The sequence below is a fragment of the Malaclemys terrapin genome, chromosome 9, assembly GCF_027887155.1.
Source record: "Malaclemys terrapin pileata isolate rMalTer1 chromosome 9, rMalTer1.hap1, whole genome shotgun sequence".
NCBI lineage: Eukaryota > Metazoa > Chordata > Testudines > Emydidae > Malaclemys > Malaclemys terrapin.
The window spans coordinates 104,396,050-104,414,717 of NC_071513.1; the positions used below are offsets into that span (position 1 = coordinate 104,396,050).

At 47.9% G+C, this 18,668-nt stretch overlaps 1 protein-coding gene across 3 annotated transcripts in view; it reads right to left on the bottom strand.

Moving 5' to 3' along the window:
- LOC128843692 (probable cation-transporting ATPase 13A4) overlaps window positions 1-18,668 on the bottom strand; it is a 67,353-nt gene that overhangs the window by 24,271 nt on the left and 24,414 nt on the right. For 2 of the 3 annotated variants that reach the window (XM_054040727.1, XM_054040728.1), the window contains 8 exons: window positions 18,006-18,140; window positions 16,764-16,836; window positions 14,995-15,126; window positions 13,690-13,860; window positions 10,499-10,656; window positions 7,068-7,256; window positions 5,276-5,337; window positions 4,353-4,503 (listed from right to left, as the gene is read on the bottom strand). In XM_054040727.1, coding sequence (XP_053896702.1) covers window positions 4,353-4,503; window positions 5,276-5,337; window positions 7,068-7,256; window positions 10,499-10,656; window positions 13,690-13,860; window positions 14,995-15,126; window positions 16,764-16,836; window positions 18,006-18,140 — 1,071 coding nt within the window. The remainder of the gene's footprint in view (window positions 1-4,352; window positions 4,504-5,275; window positions 5,338-7,067; window positions 7,257-10,498; window positions 10,657-13,689; window positions 13,861-14,994; window positions 15,127-16,763; window positions 16,837-18,005; window positions 18,141-18,668) is intronic. The other variant, XM_054040730.1, reaches the window with a different exon arrangement.

The following is an 18,668-nucleotide window of genomic DNA, read 5'->3' on the forward strand; positions in this document are numbered from 1 at the left end:
ACCACACAGCACGGCTCAAGTGCTAGGAGGTGCCAGCTTCATCCCCGGCCCTGCGCCTTATGCCTGCATTATCTGTGCCAAGGACTGCTGCTCGGGAATGGGCCGTTTTAGCCACTCGCGATGCTGCAGCGTAACGCAGAGGAACTGAACTGTGTTGGGGCTTACGCCATTGGCATTCAAGGCGGACGGCTGCCATCCAATAACTTTGCCAGACTTTAACCGTTGGGTTGAAGCCTTCCATGCCAGGTGTCTGCCTCAGGCTGTGGTTTTTATGGGAAGACACAGCAGGTTCTGGGGATGAGATTGGGAGAAATGTTTTGCTCATGTTAACAAATTAGCTGTAAGGATTTTTTTTAGTAGCTCTAGTGCCCCCTGTGTTGGAGCAGGGACTTGACAATTGGCAGGGGGTCACCCAGGGTCAGGGTGGTGCCTATTGCTGCTGCTCCCATGCAAATCTGCCCAAATTTGGCCCAGTTTTATGCCTTTGGAAAGTTGCAGTTTGCACGCGCTCAGTAGAGATTTATTCAAGTGGCTGCTAAACTCTCCAGAGACCCTCTAGCCCGAGCATCCTTTGGCCCTTCACATCTCCTGCGTGAGACTTGAATGTGCCCGCACCGTCCCCACCGAATGACTGAGCATGCTGCGTCCTGAGACTTCCCTTGCAGTCAGCCACTGTGGATCCAGGCACCAGGACTGAGAGAGCAGGAGACTGTCTGTCTGTACTTGCTTTCAGTGCTCCTCCGGCTAGCTCTAGGCAGTAAAGAGGAGGAGGAAGCCGCCTCACTTTGAGTGCAGAGGGGCGAGGAACTGGAAAGGGGAAGGGATGGGGAGAGGGCATTGCAGGAGCCAGAGGGTGGCGAGAGGCTGGGGGGCAGAGCCAGAATGGGGAGGAAGCAGTGGAGAACAGGAGCAGAGGGGGTGGGCAACGTTAACATTCTTTATATAGGGTTTTTTGGATGTAGTTATGTACAGTCTACAGATGGGCAAACTGAGGCACAGTGTAAGTTGCCCAAGGTCACACAGAAGCTAATGACAAAACTGGAAACAGAACCCAGAAATCACGACTCCCAGGACCCTGCTCTGTTCACCAGGCAAGACCTCATCCCGACGCTGTGCATCTTGGCAGTCCAAGTCCTTCTGGAGGTGACTGCTTACAAGGCAGGTTCTGTTGTGTTTGTTGGTTTGTGTTTGTGTTTTACTTAGTTGATGCTGCCCTTTAAAGAGCACACAGGCCATGGAATTTAGTTAAGAACGTAAGAACGGCAATGCTGGGTCAGACCAATGGTCCATCTAGCCCAGTATCCTGTCTCTGACAGTGGCCAATGCCAGATGCCCCAGAGGGAGTGAACAGGACAGGGAATCACCAAGTGATCCATCCCCTGTCACCCATTCCCAGCTTCTGGCAAACAGAGGCTCGGGACACCATCCCTGATTATCCTGGCTAATAGCCATTGATGGACCTATCCTCCATGGATTTATCTAGTTCTTTTTTTAACTGAATATACATTTGGCCTTTACAACATCCTCTGGCAAAGAGTTCCACAGGTTGACTGTGCATTGTGTGAAGAAGCATTTTCTTATGTTTGTTTTAAACCTGCTCCCTCTTAATTTCATTGGGTGACCCCTGGTTCTTGTGTTATGAGAAGGAGTAAATAACACTTCCCTATTCATTTTCTCCACACCAGTCATGATTTGATGGACCTCTATCATATTCCCCTTTAGTCATCTCTTTTCTAAAATAAACACTCCCAGTCTTTTTAATCTCGCCTCATATGGAAGCTGTTCCATACTCTTAATCATTCTTGTTGCACTTCTCTGCACCTTTTCCAATTCTAATATATCTTTTTGAGATGGGGCGACCAGAACTGCATGCAGTGTTCAAGGTGTGGGCGTATCGTGGATTTGTAGAGTGGCATTACAGTATTTTCTGTCTTGTTCTCTATTCCTTTTCTAATGGTTCCTAACATTCTGTTTGCTTTTTTGACTGCTGCTGCATGTTGAGTGGATGATTTCAGAGAACTATCCACAATGACTCCAAGATCTCTTGCTTGAGTGCTAACAGCTAATTTAGACCCCATCATTTTGTATATATAGTTGAGATTATATTTTCCTATATCCATTATTTTGCATTTATCCACATTGTATTTCATCTGCCAGTTAGTTTAAGCATTGTTGCTTAACTCTAGAGTTGCAGTTACTGCAACCGGCCACTAGATGCAAGTTAAATTTACCCCATCCCATTTACAAATTGTGTTGCCTACATCATCACGAAGCCAAATGTAAAATTCCAGGATAAGCTACATATTAGGATCACAGGAGTTGCTGTACTGGATCAGAGCAGTGATCCATCGGGTTCAGAATCCTGTCCCTGACAGCGACCATGACCAGATGCTTCAGTAGCAGGCGTAAGAAACCAGACCGGAACCAGTAACAATATGCCCTAGGGGAAGTTTCTTCCTATCTCCCGTCATTAGTGACTGATTTAGGCTCTGAAACCTGAAGGTTTATATCCTTTGTAGAAATAAAACAATCTGTCTTATCTAACATAAAGGTGGATGTTCTTTACCCACCTTTATCCTAACCTTTTTTAGGAATCCTGCTAAGTCTTGGCATCAGTGAAGTCTTGTGGCAATGAATTCCATGGGTTAATTATGGATTGTGTAAAAGTGCATTTTCTTATATCAGCTTCAGAATGTTGCCTTTCCATTTCATTGACTGTCCCATTATTTTTGACTTATGCGAGACGGTATATAGGGACACTCCAAGATTGTCTTCAAGATTCAAATTTCACTTCTCCTCCATGCTTGTTTTGAAAATCCAGCATTTCATTCCCACAATGTGTTTCAGAAATGAAACATGAGAGGCTAGTGCTGGTTTCATCATTACATTACTGACTGACGAGGAGGAAGAATTAATTAAGCTGCTGAAATGTTAGCTATGACTTTCAGAGTTCCAGTAGCTCACTCTACCTTGTGATTTGCAGTATTGGTTAATGATCCTATCCTTGAGTAGGACAGACAATCGTCCTTCAGCTTCCTAGCCCTTGAAATACCCGTTGTCTGTCGCAGAATGCAGCCTGCTTGAGCAATGCACTAGCTTTGTACGTGGGTGCTCCTACCCTCTACTGGCTAGAATTAAAACAACCTAGCTGTGTGTCTTTGCCTCTGACAACTGACGGACGTTCTACTTTAGCTTACTTCTACCTCAGTCTTGGTCTGTGCTGTGGAATAATCTTAGCTCCCTTGGTGGTCTGTGTATCCTAAACAGGACAAAAACAACAAGGAGTCCTTGTGGCACCTTAGAGACTAACAAATGTATTTGGGTATAAGCTTTTGTGGGCTAAAACCCACTTCATCAGATGCACATTGTGGAAAATACAGTAGCAGGTATAAATACACAGCACATGAAAAGATGGGCGTTGCCTTACCAAGTGGGGGGGTCAGTGCTAATGAGCCAATTCAATTAGAGTGGATGTGGCCCATTCCCAACAGTTGACAAGAAGGGGTGAATATCAACAGAGGGAAAATTACTTATTGTAGTGTTAACGAGGCCAATTCAATCATGGTAGATGTGGCGCGTTCTCAACAGTTGACAAGAAGGTGTGAGTATCAACAGAGGGAAAATTATTTTTTGTAGTCGCCCAGCTAGTAGCTACGAGCAACGGTAGCTAGGGTGACAGAAGCATTCTTCTGTTGACCCAGCTGCGGCTCCTCGGCGTGTTAGTCGGCATAGCTACAGCACGCAGGAGTGTGGATTTTTCATATCCCTGCATGCCAAAGCCATGTTGACCTAAATTTTAAGTAAAAAGAAGAACAGGAGTACTTGTGGCACCTTAGAGACTAACAAATTTATTAGAGCATAAGCTTTCGTGGACTTGCATCCGAAGAAGTGGGCTGTAGTCCACGAAAGCTTATGCTCTAATAAATTTGTTAGTCTCTAAGGTGCCACAAGTACTCCTGTTCTTCTTTTTGCGGATACAGACTAACACGGCTGTTACTCTGAAACTTAAATTTTAAGTGTAGACCAGGCCTGAGAAACAAGGCTGGGAAGACAGGTGGGGCTCGTGAACCTACCAACCCCAAGTGATCTGCACAAATGCCAGAGGAAAAAAACATAGTGGAGTGGTGAGAACGCTGGGCTCTCCTCAGGGAGAGATATTCCTGCCTTCCTTGTGGAAGGGAGGACTTGGGATGGGACTTTTCTTTGCCCAGTATCTACTTTCTGGTCAGGGGAGGACCCTTCCTTTTGGTTTCTGTTTGGGAGCAGGCAGCAGTGAGTAAGGAATGGCCCCCACCTTGTGCCAGTACCAAGATCTTCCCCGCTCTTAGAACAACAATAAAACAGAGCTTTACCCAATTAGTTGCCTCAAACATTTTCAGGTCCAACGGATCTCCCTGTATCTTTCCGTCCAGGACAATCAGTGAATGACAGCTCACCATGGCGCCGCACATTGGTCCCCAGGGCAAGTTGCGACCAGAGGCGAAGCTGTGGACTTTCTGAAAACTGGTTTATAAGAAAGTGTAAAAGTAGCTGTGTTACATGACTTAACTGCAGCTCCTCTAATTGTAAAAACAATAAAACCACACCACGATTGAACCCCTGTCCTGTGATCAGCCGCATGAACTCTGCTCTTTGTAGAGTTGATTCTCTTTCATTTGTATTGCATGTGTCATTCTTTCAATTGCTCTTCTGGGCAAGTCATCGTGCATTAGGGGCAGGGCCATCCCCAGTGTAATTTGAATCGCACTGTAAAGCAGACCTAGCCGCTGGCTCAGTGCCTACCTTGGTTTATTTGATCTTAAATAAAAAATATTTCATTTTTCATGAAATTGGCTCCACAGATGGCAAATTGCTCAGTGGATGTGTGTGCTCTATGTATCCCCTGAACGGGCACAGCGAGACTGATCCATTCTGCCTTGCCAATATGCCTCAGCCATGAGAGCGGGGGAGAGGTTAGAACAGCCTCCCTGGACCCTTTAGCCTGCTGAGACTGTCAACGGGGGTGAGAAATAGTGACAGCTGCGGTGATATTCTGTGACATGGGTCAGCAGGATCTGGCTGAGGCAACCAGCTCATTTCACAAGGCCACTGAACAGCCATTGAAAGTAGCCAAGTTCAGTCACTACCGATCGTGGCCAAATTCAGACTGTTGAATGACCCCATTAGCAATCCCCTGGGCTCACCCTGCTGCTGTGAAGTGAAGGGGAGCTACTGGGACCGAATCCAGGCACAGTCCAACAAAACACAAGCTCCATCTATTGTCAAAGATCATTACCTGTTTCCTTCAGAAGCGATCACCCCCCACAGGTCCAGTCCATCTTCTGTTAAGGTGCCAGTCTAGGTTAAAATGGACATTTGAATTAACTTCACTTTGTAAAGACACATGAGCTCTAAGAGGAGTGAAAACAGGATCTGTTTCAACCGATCCCTGCCTGGGAACAGAGGAAACACCGTACTAGTTCAGAGTAATGGGGCACTGAGCCACTGCCAGATGCTTCAGAGGAAAACATAAAGCCCTCGGTGCAATATTTGGCACTAACACGCCTGTGTGTGGATGGTGGAGCTTGTGTAAGTACGGACTACATGTGTGTGAAAGTACAGGGTCAGTCTCTAGTTCTGTATCATGCCACGTAAATGCTAAATGATTGTAATGCTAATAGACATTAGAGTGTGCGGATATGATGTCTTGGACTAAGGCTATGTCTACATTGCAATTGAGGGGCTGCTTTGCAGCATGGGTAGGCGTAGCCTTGCTGACTTTCAGCTAGCTAGCACAGCTCAAAATAGCGGTGAAGACCCAGCAGCATGGACTTCAGCATGGGGTCACAACATGAGCATGTACCACGGGTCTCCGGTAGCCTTGTACAGCCCACGCTGACGCCCCTGCCGCTGCATCTTCTCTGCTATTTTTAGCATGATTGAAGCTAGGACAGGTATGTCTACGGTGCTGCAAATCACACCCTTGACTGCAGAGCAGACGTAGCCTGAGAGTTTGAAGGGTCATTATGGGACTACAGCCACACAATGGAGTGGCCTCACTTCTTTGGAAGATCAGTGTCTAGGGGAGGCAGTGCACTCCTGCAGTGTGTGACCAGCCCCACATGTCAGTAATAGAGACCCAGCCTTTTGAAAGGCCCATCTCACAATGCACCATGAGCACTGAATTATATCGCACCAAAGGGGCCATACCGTCTGGTTTTGCTTTCATATCATAAGAACAGCCATGCTGGGTCAGATCAAAGGTCCATCTAGCCCAGTGTCCTGTCTACCGACAGTGGCCAATGCCAGGTGCCCCAGAGGGAATGAACAGAACAGGGAATCACCAAGTGATCCATCCCCTGTCGCCCATTCCCAGCTTCTGGCAAACAGAGGCTAGGGACACCATCCCTGCCCATCCTGGCTAATAGCCATTGATGGACCTATCCTCCATGAACTTATCTAGTTCTTTCTTGAACCCCGTTATAGTCTTGGCCTTCACAACATCCTCTGGCAAAGAGTTCCACAGGTTGCCCGTGCATTGTGTGAAGAAATACTTCCTTTTGTTTGTTTTAAACCTGCTGCCTAGTAATTTAATTGGGTGACCCCTAGTTCTTGTGTTATGAGAAAGTAACACTTCCTGATTTACTTTCTCCACACCAGCTATGATTTTATATCACATGTATATATAAAACACTCAGAGAAGGTGCAATACAAGAAATGATACAAACAATGGGGTTTGGTTATGGTTCCATCAAGGCCATGTACTTGAAGTATGAGTTGAAATGCTGGGGGAGAGGGTGCTCTGGCAGTAATTGTAGCCATCTCATTTTCCCTTGGTTTGAGTCTGAGCCCCTTTCAGCCTAAATCTCTGGCAGGTCTCCCCCCCCTCTAGGGAGACAGAAACTTATTTGACACAGCAAATGGACAAATAAGATCAAATGGAAATTTTCTCCCCCTCGTCTGTCACAAGTGCAACATTTTCTCTTCCTGGTTTCTGCAGTCTCACTTGATGGCCTGGTTTGATTCCAGGCGCTCCCAGCTGAACTCCATTGTTACTAATAAACCAATAACAAGTCCATCACACTCACTTTGTCAAAGCAGATGAGGTTTAGCTGACCACACACATTGATCCTCTGAGGACTGATGCAGAAGATTCCCTTTTTCTTCAGCCTGCCCTGCGTATAAATGATCCCCGTCGTCAAAGCAGCAGGGAGAGCTGGAGGGACTGCAATAGTGATGACATCCAGTGCCTTTTTCACCACTTCTCCTGCCTCTTCCTGACACAAAACAAGTGCTGTTATCAGCAAGAGAACATCAGCTTGCTCTATGGGACTAAGATTTCATCAGCAAGCAGGTAATTCTAGGGTTGTGTCCAAAATCTTGACAGGTGCAAAAATCACTTCCCTGTTGCTGAAATGTAGCCACTTCTGGGGTGGAACATGGGAGCTGTTTAAAAGACCCCAGCAACATCGGGGGGGGGGAGGGATAGCTCAGTGGTTTGAGCATTGGCCTGCTAAACCCAGGGTTGTGAGTTCAATCCTTGAGGGGGCCACTTGGGGATCTGGGGCAAAATCAGTACTTGGTCCTGCTAGTGAAGGCAGGGGGCTGGACTCAATGACCTTTCAAGGTCCCTTCCAGTTCTAGGAGATGGATATCTCCATTAATTTATAATTTATTTATTTAACATGATACAACAATTTAGAGGGCAGGAAGTGAAAAATACTTGACAGTATCCTGGGGTCCTATGTGGCCACCTTGTGTCATACCGTTGGCAGCAAAACCTGTCTACTATGAAGCTTACCTGGGTGGAAGGCTGGTTGTGCAGAGGTATAGAGCAGATGTAGGTGCTAATATACTACACCCCCCCCCCCTGTTGTTGGCATAGCAGGGAAAGTATAGCTACAAAAACGGGGTCTGATTGGGATACCCTATGCTCTGCCAATCCTGGCCTACGTTTCTGGCACCCTGGGGCCATTCCAGGCTGGTACAATTAGAGCACACCTCAGACTGCTGTTAACACACACAGGACAGCACCAGGAATTGGGCAGTGCAAGGAATAGCTTTAAATCCCCGTTTCACTCCAGGCCCTGTCTTTTGCCCTGTGTGCTCGGGCTAAAGCCGAGGGTTTTGCTGACACTGCAGAAGGAAATTAGGAAAACAGAAGGCAATCACCAGAAGGCCAGGTTACTAGGGCAACAGCCCTACTTACTGCAAAAATTGCCACAGCATCGTTAATGATCCTAGGCTGGGAGGTGTTTGCTTTTATGGCTTCTCCTAAAGATGAGTTCAACTGAGACTGTCTCTCAAATTGCTCATAACGGGCAGACCAAGGGTCCCGCTAGCCCAGTATCCTGTCCCTTGTAGTGGCCGGTGCCAGGGCTTCAGAGGGAACGAATCGAACTGGGCAACTCTGAGCGATCCATCCCCAGCTTGTGGCAATGGGAAGGTTAGGGACACCCCGAGCATGGGGGTATGCCTCTGACCATCTTGGCTAAGAGCCATTGATGGACCTGGCCTCCAGGAACTTCTCATTCTTTTATTAACCCAGTTATACTTTTGGCCCTCACAACATCCCCTGGCAATGTGGGCTGACTGCGTTGTGTGAAGAAATACTTCCTTTTGTTTGTTGTAAACCTGCTGCCTGTTAATTTCATGGGTGACTCCTGGTTTTTGTGTGATGTGAAGGGGTAACTAACACTTATTCACTTTCTCCACACCACTCATGATTTTACAGACCTCTATCATCTCCTCCCTTAGTCGTCCTTTTTCTGAGCTAGACCGTCCCAGTCTTTCTAATCTCTCCTCATAGGGAAGCTGTTCCATACTCCTAATCATTTTTGTTGTCCTTCTCTGTATCTTTTTCCAATTCCAATGTATCGTTTTTGTAGCATCCTGTGCGGATACAGAATTGCTATCTGCGGATGCAGATACCCCCAGATATAAAGTGGATGTCGGCGGAGCTGCAGGGCTCTACCAGGAACTGCAGTGGAGAAAGCAGCAGCATGTCGGGCCGCTGCTCGCAGGAGACAGTGCCCAGCCCGGGCAGCTCCTCCAGCGCAGCTGTACGGCTCCCAGCCCTGCTCACTGGGGTGGGAGCCCCTGGTCACGCTAGTGTGCAAATGGTTCACACTCACTGGACAGGAGATGCAGACAGCTACCATGCTTACAAAAGTGGCCTCTAATTTGGGCACCCCAAATTTCTGAGGGACAGCTGGAGATACCGCCGGTGTGACTGGCAGACGTGCTGAGCACTTGCAATGCCTGCTGGTTCCAGCTATGTTCCCAGCTGCTCAGCCCCTCTGAATATGATGCCCAAGGGGTCTCAAGTTGGGGCCTCCAAAACTAAGGCACTGAAAATTAAAGCCACTTTTAAAACCATGGGCCTAAGTGACTCGCCCAAGACCACAGAACGAGACACTGCAGACCTGGGATTCAAATGAGGAACTCCTAGCTCAATCCACTAGAATGTGCCATATCTGAAGCATTACCAGTGTCCACTCTGTGTTCACCATTCCTCCCCCACTGTTCCTATATCAGACCACATGGTGCACCAATCTCACTCGATTTTTCTGTCTGTTGTAGGTAACTCGAAGGTGTCTGTCTTGTTAGTAGCTCAGCACTGATGGAAGCTGACACATTCTGTATCTGGCAGGACTGAATTTCAGGTAAGTCTGACAATATGGACACCCAGGTTCCTGCAGCTTTGATTGTCTCACCTTGTATGTTCTATATTCCAAGTGAGAACGTTCAATATAGAAGGAGACGCTGTAGAGCAGGACTGGGTTGCATTTTAAACACACTTTCCTGGAAAAGAGCTTGAGGTAAACTCACTTTCTGAACCAAATGTTTGAAGATTGACTAGGGAATATATTTTTCCCCTTTGGAACAAACTGCAGAATAAAGATTTTTGCCTCTCAGGATTTGGCCTTTTCATTGGCTTCTCCAAACATGGCCCAGTTCCTAGCAGCTTTCAAAAAGCTGCCTTTTCCAGTCTGGCACTTTTCTGTGTGTCACCCACACCGTGTGGCACATTTGTGATTTTTTTTTTTTTTTTAATACAAAATCTAGGAATGTGCAAAAGTGCAGAACATATTGCAAATTTCTGTGGTGTATTTGTTGCATTTCACATCATCTGCCTTCCTGCTCTGAACTGTTGCATTCGTGAAATATCATGACTATTTTTAAATGAACATGTTAAGCATTGACAGTGCGCTCAGTGCTGTATGAGCCCCAGCTATAAAGAGAATCTTTATCTCAAAGAGCAAACTAAAGGACACACTGGGGAGACCTCCAAGGAAATGTTAACATAGAATATTTGTGGGGGTTTGCACCTTGGTATGAAAATGAGAAGTGGTGCTTTTTTGTTTGTTTCTGTAAAAAAATTCATTTTAAAATGACCCCACATTCTAGTGCAAATATGTAGTGAAAATAAGACCAAATTTCATAAGTGCAACAAAATGTAAGACACTCCACATTTTTGTGCCTTCTGAATTTTGTTGTGGCGATTTGTCCCACTCACCCCGTTTAGTGCAAAAACACACACTGTATAGATCATTCCGATGGTCGCAAGCCCTATGAGGCACATCAGGAACCATAAGGCGTCTCTGTACAGCTTGAAATTCATGGGCTTAGGGTAGAGAATAGACCTCACCAGGTCTCCTTTGGCTGTGTTGAAACCTGAAGTGACAAACCAAACCCACAAGACATCAGGAAATGGTGGAATTGGTTCGAAAAGTTCATTAAGAAAAATGGTGGAATGAGAAGATTCATAGCTACTGTAACTTAAAAAGAGAGACCCAGATCTCACATTACAATTTATAAAAGCTACTATATGGAAACATTCTTTCCAGAGACGGTGATATTTGTCTTAAGCAATCATCAGCATGTCCAATCCTGCAAACGCTCACTACTGTGTGTAGTACTTACTACCATGAGCAGACGCATATAGGTGTCTTCGGGAGGACTAAACACAATAGTAAGTAATTGTGTGATTGGGCACTCAGTGATCACGAAAAGTTGATTGCCTAATAGGTTTGCCTTCAAATAAAGGTCAGACAACATTGTACTGTAAACCTCGGGGATCCTTCCAAGTGATTACTTGAGCTAGAAGATTCTCAGTGGCAGGTGCTGGACTTTAGTGCTGGTTTTACAATACAGAAGAGAATAAGAGCATTGTGAGGATGTTTTGAGTCTCCCATCTGTGGCTGAGGTGTGCCATCCACTGCTAACCCAGTCCTCATGAAGGCTCTGTGAAACTCGTTGGTTTGTGGGAGGATGAGTTTCAGGGAACCTTACTACTGGGTCTTGGGAAAGCAGATTTTTACCTTGAGTTTCAGATTCACCTGAACCCAGAATCGGTCTGAAATTTGGCTAAAACAAGCACCCAAGCGAGTTGCATCAAATCAAAAGGCATTTTCTGAGATCCCTCCATCCTCCAAAAGGCCTGCTCTGCTGCTGGCCTTAGCCATCGTCTGTGGTGAGGCAAGTGCCTCTCTACCTCCTCTTATGCTTCAACTTCTTCAGTGGGTGGATGGGTGGCATGGCTGGTCTGCTGTCCTCTCTTACTACTTTTCGGGGAAAGGGAAAGACATGGAGAGGTGGACCTGCTCCTCTTTCTCAAATCCTCTGCATCCGCCAGTCTCTCTCATCACCAGAAGTTGGTCCAATAAAAGATCTGACCTAACCCACCTTGTCTCTCTAAGAACTGATCTAGCATTAGCAGTGTTGATTGGCCCCTGACCTGATCTTGGAGGGTCTATGGTTTTGGATAAAATAATAATGGAAATTTTTGAAGCTGTAACAGCAAGCAGAAAAACTAAAATGCATGTATTAAAAATAGGCTTGGCTAGAGGTTTTAAGCATTAAGTGTTACAGGCTTAGAGTGAGACCTAGAAGTTAGCAATATGCATATTGTGATAAATAGGATAAACCCACAAATGAACAGATGGTAGCATCTTAGGGGCTTTCTGCAGTAAGAGCTAACCTCTGATGTACCAAAACTATTGGTTTAACTGTCGGAAATGTCATTATGGGCAACCGGAATACCACATATGGATGACTGGAACCCTAAAATAGAGCTCCCAGAATACCAGATATGAATAGATGGCTGTGACTTGATCACACATGGTCCAGATGCATGTGGGTGGAATGGAACAGTGTATGAGAGGTTGTCAAGCCAGCCCCTAGTTAGGACACCAAGGATGACCAAATGGCCGAAGCCTGACTACAAACAAGCCCCCTGTAATGATCTCCACTTTTTCTTTTATCTTAGCTGTTGCTTATAACTTTATGGAGACTGATATGTCAACATTGGGGGATTGCTTTATGTGGAGCCCGCCTAAGGCTGTAAGCATGCATGATCCAGGGGGTGTTTTGTTAGACAGATCTGGTTTTGTATAGTTATGCTTATGCTTGGATTTATTTGAATTTTAAGTACCATCTTCATGTTTTTTATTTGTGTGCTCTACCAATCTCAACTCAGGGAAAGTTCTCACGTAGCCACCTGAGCAGAGAATCTATTAGTGCCTTGTGCGGTTTGCACCCTAAACTCATCTAAGGCTACAGCAGGATCAGAGCAGTGCAGTCTCTCGCCTACCCTCCCCCAGTGAGGAAGTGGCAGAGCAGCCAGAGCACCCTCGGGTGTTGTTCATTCCTTTACACTCTGATGTGTCTCCTTTGTGCTGAACTCAAACTCTCAGGTTCAGACCAACTCTTGCGGCCTGGCATAGCCACTGTTGTTTAAAAAGCTAGATGCTTGTGCAAACCCATGGAAACGCTCCACCCAAGGGAGCTCTTTCCTGATCACAAAATAAATCACCAGCAATGGAATAGCCATCCTCACTCAGCTATCCCAGCCCTCCACTCAGGCACAGGACAAGAGCGTGGCCTTCCAGGGTGGTGCTCAGCAAACCTGGGCTCTATTGGACTGTCGGAAACCCCTTGCCAAAAGCACCCTCTAACCAGGCATCTGAACCAGGTGGGGACTGTTAGCTGGAGCACAGCTGCCATGGGGCCCAACCAGGAGGGTGTCAATCCCGCAGCTAGCCAGGTCCTGGAGAGGAGCGGAGTATGGGACTCTGTTCTAGCATTTAGGGCTGCATTACTGTACAGCGGTGGTCCCACACAGTATATGTGGGCGCTGTAGGCTTTAGGGCTAACACCGTAGCATGCTGTAGTATTTTATTTTAAAGGGTTATGCCAAGCAATACAAACAAGAAATAGACATTTGGTGCAGACAGAGATCTTGGCCAAACGCTGCTCTCAGCCAGACTGGGGTGAATTGGGAGTAAATCCATTACCATCCATGTGACTGGTATGACAGAGGATTGGACTCGTAGGGTACAGCTACCCTGCAAACCCACCCATCCCCCCACCGCCCCATGGCAACGAGTCTGAGCCCAGGTCACCTGACTTGGGCTTGCAGCACTCACACTAGGGGGCTAACAATAGCTGCGGAGATGTGAGGGTTCGGGCTGGACCTTGTGCTCTAAAACCCTCCCACCTCGCCAGGTGTCAGAGCCTGGGCTCCAGCCTGAGCCCGAAAGTCTACACGGCTATTTTTAGCCTCACAGCTCGAGCTCTGTGAGCCCGAGTCAGTTGAGCCAGGCTCTGAGACTTGCTGCTGAGGGTCTCTTTGCAGTCTAGACGTGTCCTTAGCCTGGTCCAGCTACTGCGTTCGAGAAAAGTGCCGTGAAGAGTGAATTGACTCACCAGTCCTCAGCACAACAGCTCTCGCTGGCCCATTGCCATCTGCCTTGGTCTGGATGACCTCTGTTCCACAGAAAAGGACATGTCTTTTGTAATCCTCTGCGCAACATGTTCTCCAGGGCCTGGAGTCCTCAGCCTGGGGCAAGTGGGTCTTTGTTACTGGAATGCTTTCCCCTAGAGGAGATCGGATTGCGTTAAGGAAAGTGCAGTGCATTCCAAAACCCGTGGGCATCCCTTTGAAGCCTGCACAGTAACCATTTGTAGCGTGTGTTGTGGTAAACCGCAGCTAGCCCAAGTGGCGACAAACAAGTTTAGAAAATTATTATTATTTCTATTTCTGGCCCTCATCACTGTAGCGTCTGAGCATCTCACAATCTTCCATGTGTTTATCCGCTCACACCCCTGTGCGGCAGGGTGGGGCTGTTGGCCCATTGTACAGATGGGCACGGAGAGAATAGGTGACTTGCCCAAGGTCACACAAGTGAGTCCATGGCAGAGCAGGGAAGGGAACCTGGCTCTCCCAAGTCCCTTACAAGTGCCCTGACCACTGGAGCATCTATGCCTGCATGGATGTGTCCCTCTTCGGTGTGCATGGGGCTGCACAGGCAAACGGATAAGGGTCCATGTGAATAGTCCATGCTCAAGTCAGCGGGACAATGCCTGAGCCCTGACTCACCAAGGTAAATCTAAGACCTGATTTGTCCTTGCTCACTGAGGTCAATGATACTCCTCACGTGAGTAAGGATTTCAAGAATAGGCTTTCAATAGCTGCTCACCGTAAATGAAGACCTGAGTTGATGCTACCAGCATCCAGCCTGTTGGCTCCCAGGTGTCTGGCTGTTTGGAACCTGACCCTGGAGTCACGAAGTTATTCCCTAGGGCAGTTTAAATATTTCATTACCCAAGACAAGGGGAAGCTTTTAGTCACATGCCTGTCTGCTAACAAATATCTTCGCTATGTCCAAGCAGAACACACCCAGTGGGCTGCTGAGTATACCAGCTGCTTTACATCCTAACCTGACACGGGTTTGCGGTGGGGAATGTCAGCAGGCTCCGTCAGTGCAGGAGTAGTCAGGCAGCTCAAACTCTCTGATCCCCTGTCCTCAAGTAAATCCTGTGAGTTCCTTGCCCTGCCCTGTGGGTCTTACTGCTTATCTCCTCAACCATCACTGCCAAGTACAAGATTGTGTCCTGACAGTTTTCTCTTCAAAGACTTGCTTGCTCAAAAAAAATGTCTTATGCAACAGTTGCAAAGCCACAGCTTTGTGAGGTCTGTGATTTTTAAGATGGGCCACACACCATCCTTACCTGTCAGCATGCCTTCATTTACAACGCACCCACCGCTGATCAGGATGGCATCGCATGGCATCAGGGCTTTGCCCCCTGCCAAAGCCAGCACATCTCCTGGCACCAGATGGCATGACTCTAGCTCTTGGAAGCCTGCAGACAATGTGAGATGCAAACCTTTAGTGCTGATCTCTCGCGTAAGCAGAAAATAGTTCCAAGCACGCCCCTGACCAGACCAATTGCTCCTTGCTTTGTAATGTTTTGTACGTACAGATGGGCATAGCTGCCAGTCTGTCTGCGCCTCTGAGCCCCTTCCTGGTCTCTCTCTGAGGGCACCCTCTCGGGTGTCTGGCCTGGAGCCTTTACCCATCCCAGGGTGGAATTCTGCCATTCTCCCACTCTTAGACTGAGTCTGGGGCTACAGCAGCATGGGTATCCGCTGCACTTACCCCGCGGGTCTGACTGGGCTTGGCACCTGTGCTTTGAGAATCTGTGAGCAGTGCTGCACCGTGGCCAGCCTGCTGAAACCAGTCTATTGCGGCTGTACAATCGGAACAAAGCTTTTAGAGAACAGGGATTGTAAAATAACAATCGGGGCACATGGATGTCTCTCCCACCTAAGATTTACCCTCCCCGATGGTAACCGAGACAGGCCTAACTTCTTCAGACACCCCAGCGGGTGCCTGTGTCTTAGTCTGGTTCCCCCAAACAAATACCCCTCTCTTGAGGGAATGCCCTTTGGACCCTGCCTGGGTGTTCCTGGGCCTTTGCCTGTCCTGGCATTGTCTCTTAACCTCAAATGTCTGCAGAGAAGTGGGTATCTTGAGCAATTCCTTCCTTTCCTGCTTGTTTTTCCCGACAGACCCCATTAACCTAAACCCTGGGTTCTCAATCGTGGGGGTGCATCTGACTTTTGGGGGGAGCACGGCAAGCGAGGCTAAATTTGAGTGAGTGGCGTTGCAACCTGGTGCATGGGGTGGCAGCCGTGCTCGCTCCTGGGGGTTAGTGTTTGGACCTCCTAGAAGACATGAGCCTCTAGAAAGGGTTTTCACAAGGGCAGGATGAATGTCCTGCTCACTAACGGAAGGGGGGCTTCAAGTAAAAGAACAAAACAAAACTAAGTGGGGGCATGATTTCAAAAAAGATCTAGAACCCCTGACCTAAACTAATGTCTCCTAAACATCCCAATGAGCAGAGCACCATGCAATATTCATAATTCTTACAGAACTCCAGATCTGTCACAGAAGGGTCTGAACAAGGATCCTGGAAGCAAACTCCCCCCCCGCCCCCCCTCCCCTCCCCCCATCATGTGGTGAAAGTTTGGATCTGGATCCAAACACGGAGACTGAGACTGATCTCCTCAATGGGTCCAAACAAGAACTTTGGATCCAAACACCTGCCGCTGAGCAATCTGAATCCAATCTTCCTCGCTTGGCCCTGTTTCTAATGGGAATGTTCAGCTGCAGACGTTAGACGGGTGCCATTGAGGTACACGGTTGCTCTGGCAAAGACAGCTGAGCTCCCCCCTGCAATGGATCAGTTTTACCAAGGCAAGGCATGGCCATTTAAACCACACTCATGATACTGTATGTACGAGATTGGTGCATGAGAACACACGTCAGCGTTCTTAGTGAGGTGAGCCAATAGACTGGCGTGAGATGAAAGGGAAAACAGTCCCAGAAGGAATTTTAAGAGGTCAGTTGTTGCCCTACTTACTCTCAATGCTGACATGAGCTGCTGTAACATTGGAACTGAAAACAAAAGAAACAGAAAAACGGAACAGGACGCACCTTCGTCTTTCCTGCACACAGTGACCCTGACACTGTTATGCGACTCCACCAGCCTGTGCAGTTTCATAGATTGCTGCAAATCGGGGGCAGGGGGGAGGGGAGAGACAGAATGAAGTGTTGAGTGTTAACAGCTGTACAAAGAAAGGCATTATGTCATTCAGTAATTAACTCTTACTCTTGTTTGTATTGCTGTGTCTACCAGAGCCTCAGTCAGGACGGACTGTGCTAGGAGCTGTACAAATTTATAGGAAGATAGCGTCTGCAACGTGCGGACAGAAACATCTAATTTTAGACAAGGTGTAACACATGCGTGTAGCAAACCACAAGCTGGAATGTGGAAGGGAGGATGAGGGTAGATTGTTAGATGATTAGTCTTGCCAGGGGTATTAACTAATAGTTCCAAGATACAGCAATGTTTATATATCTTTTCTAAAGGCTGGGATCTCCAAAGGAGCCTTATCCCAGCCATATATCAAGCAGCTCCCATTGAGAGCCAGCCTTCCTGGTACAATCACTTCGACAACGTAAACGTCTCGGATTCTACAGCTTTTCCTCGTGCTGCTTAGTTCATGTCTGAGAGGACGGAGCCAGAATCTTCCCAAACTAAAGGAATCTACAGACCCTTGGCAATGTCTAACCATTACGTTATCATTGTCCTTATCTTGATGCCATCGTCCACACCACGCTCAGGGATAAGGAGGAGAATTTACTCCATAATTTAGCACTTGTTTAAGCAAAAGGAAAATCACATTTACGGACCAAGTGCCAGTGATCTATTGTACCCTGTGAAAAGGCGATCTTCTCTCTAGTGTACCTTCCTCTCCTGCAGAGTCCACTCCCTGAGGGGGCTTTGGGGACAATCAAAGAGCTCGACCCCAGAGAACCAATTCCAGGATCTGCAATGAGCCTGCTGCACGCTGGGGCAAGACTTCAGGACCTTTGCTGCGGGTGGGTGGATACATCTACAGTGCAGCCATGGTCAGAAGCTCCCAGTTATGTACCTCAGTATTGAATCTTGGGGCTGTGGTTCCAGGAGCTTTCAGTCACTGGGGCCACAACACCGGCACTGATTCAACCTAGTTTTATTACTGAATAGTGACTGAAACTGTAACAGTGCTGGCCTGCTTCCAATGTGAGGAACTAGCTGTTTGTTCTGTACCAGGCTGTGTGTAACATGCAATGTTCTCTGAGCTGGCTGGCAGCAGTAACCCTTTCCCTTCTCCGCGGGGCAGGGGCTCTCACCTTTCTGAGATCATACACGGTTAAGGCAATCGAAAGGAGGGACATGATTATGATAGCAATGGCATACTCCTTATAATCCTCAGCGAACCACAGACACACACTGAAGAGTTGGAACACATAAAATGGATTTAAGACCTGTTTGGAGACAGAACAGTAGCGTAGGATTGCCAGGTGTCTGGTTTCCGACTGGAACGCCCAGTCGAAAAGGGCCGTGAAAAATCCGGTCGGCGGTGCTGTGGCCAGCAGGTCCAGCTCCTAGGCGGGGGGCACAGGGCTGCCCCCACCCCAAGCACTGGCTCCCCTGCACCCCAACCCCCTGCCCCAGCCCAGAGCCCCCTACCACACCCTGAACCCCTCATCCCTGGCCCCACTCCAGAGCCCGTACACCTCCTGCACCCCAATACCCTGCCTCAACCCACAGCCCCCTCCTGCACTCCAAATCCCTTGCCCCCCCCCCAGCCTGGAGCCCCCTCTTGCACCCCAAGTCCCTCATCCCTGGCCCCACCCCAGAGCTCGCACCCCCAGCCAAATCCCTCACTCCTCCCCCCCCCGCATCCCAGCCCCCGGCCCACTGAAAGTGAGTGAGGGTGGGGGAAGCGAGCCACGGAGGGAAGGGAAATGTAGTGAGAGTGGGGCAGGGCCTCGGGGAAGGGGTGGGGCAGG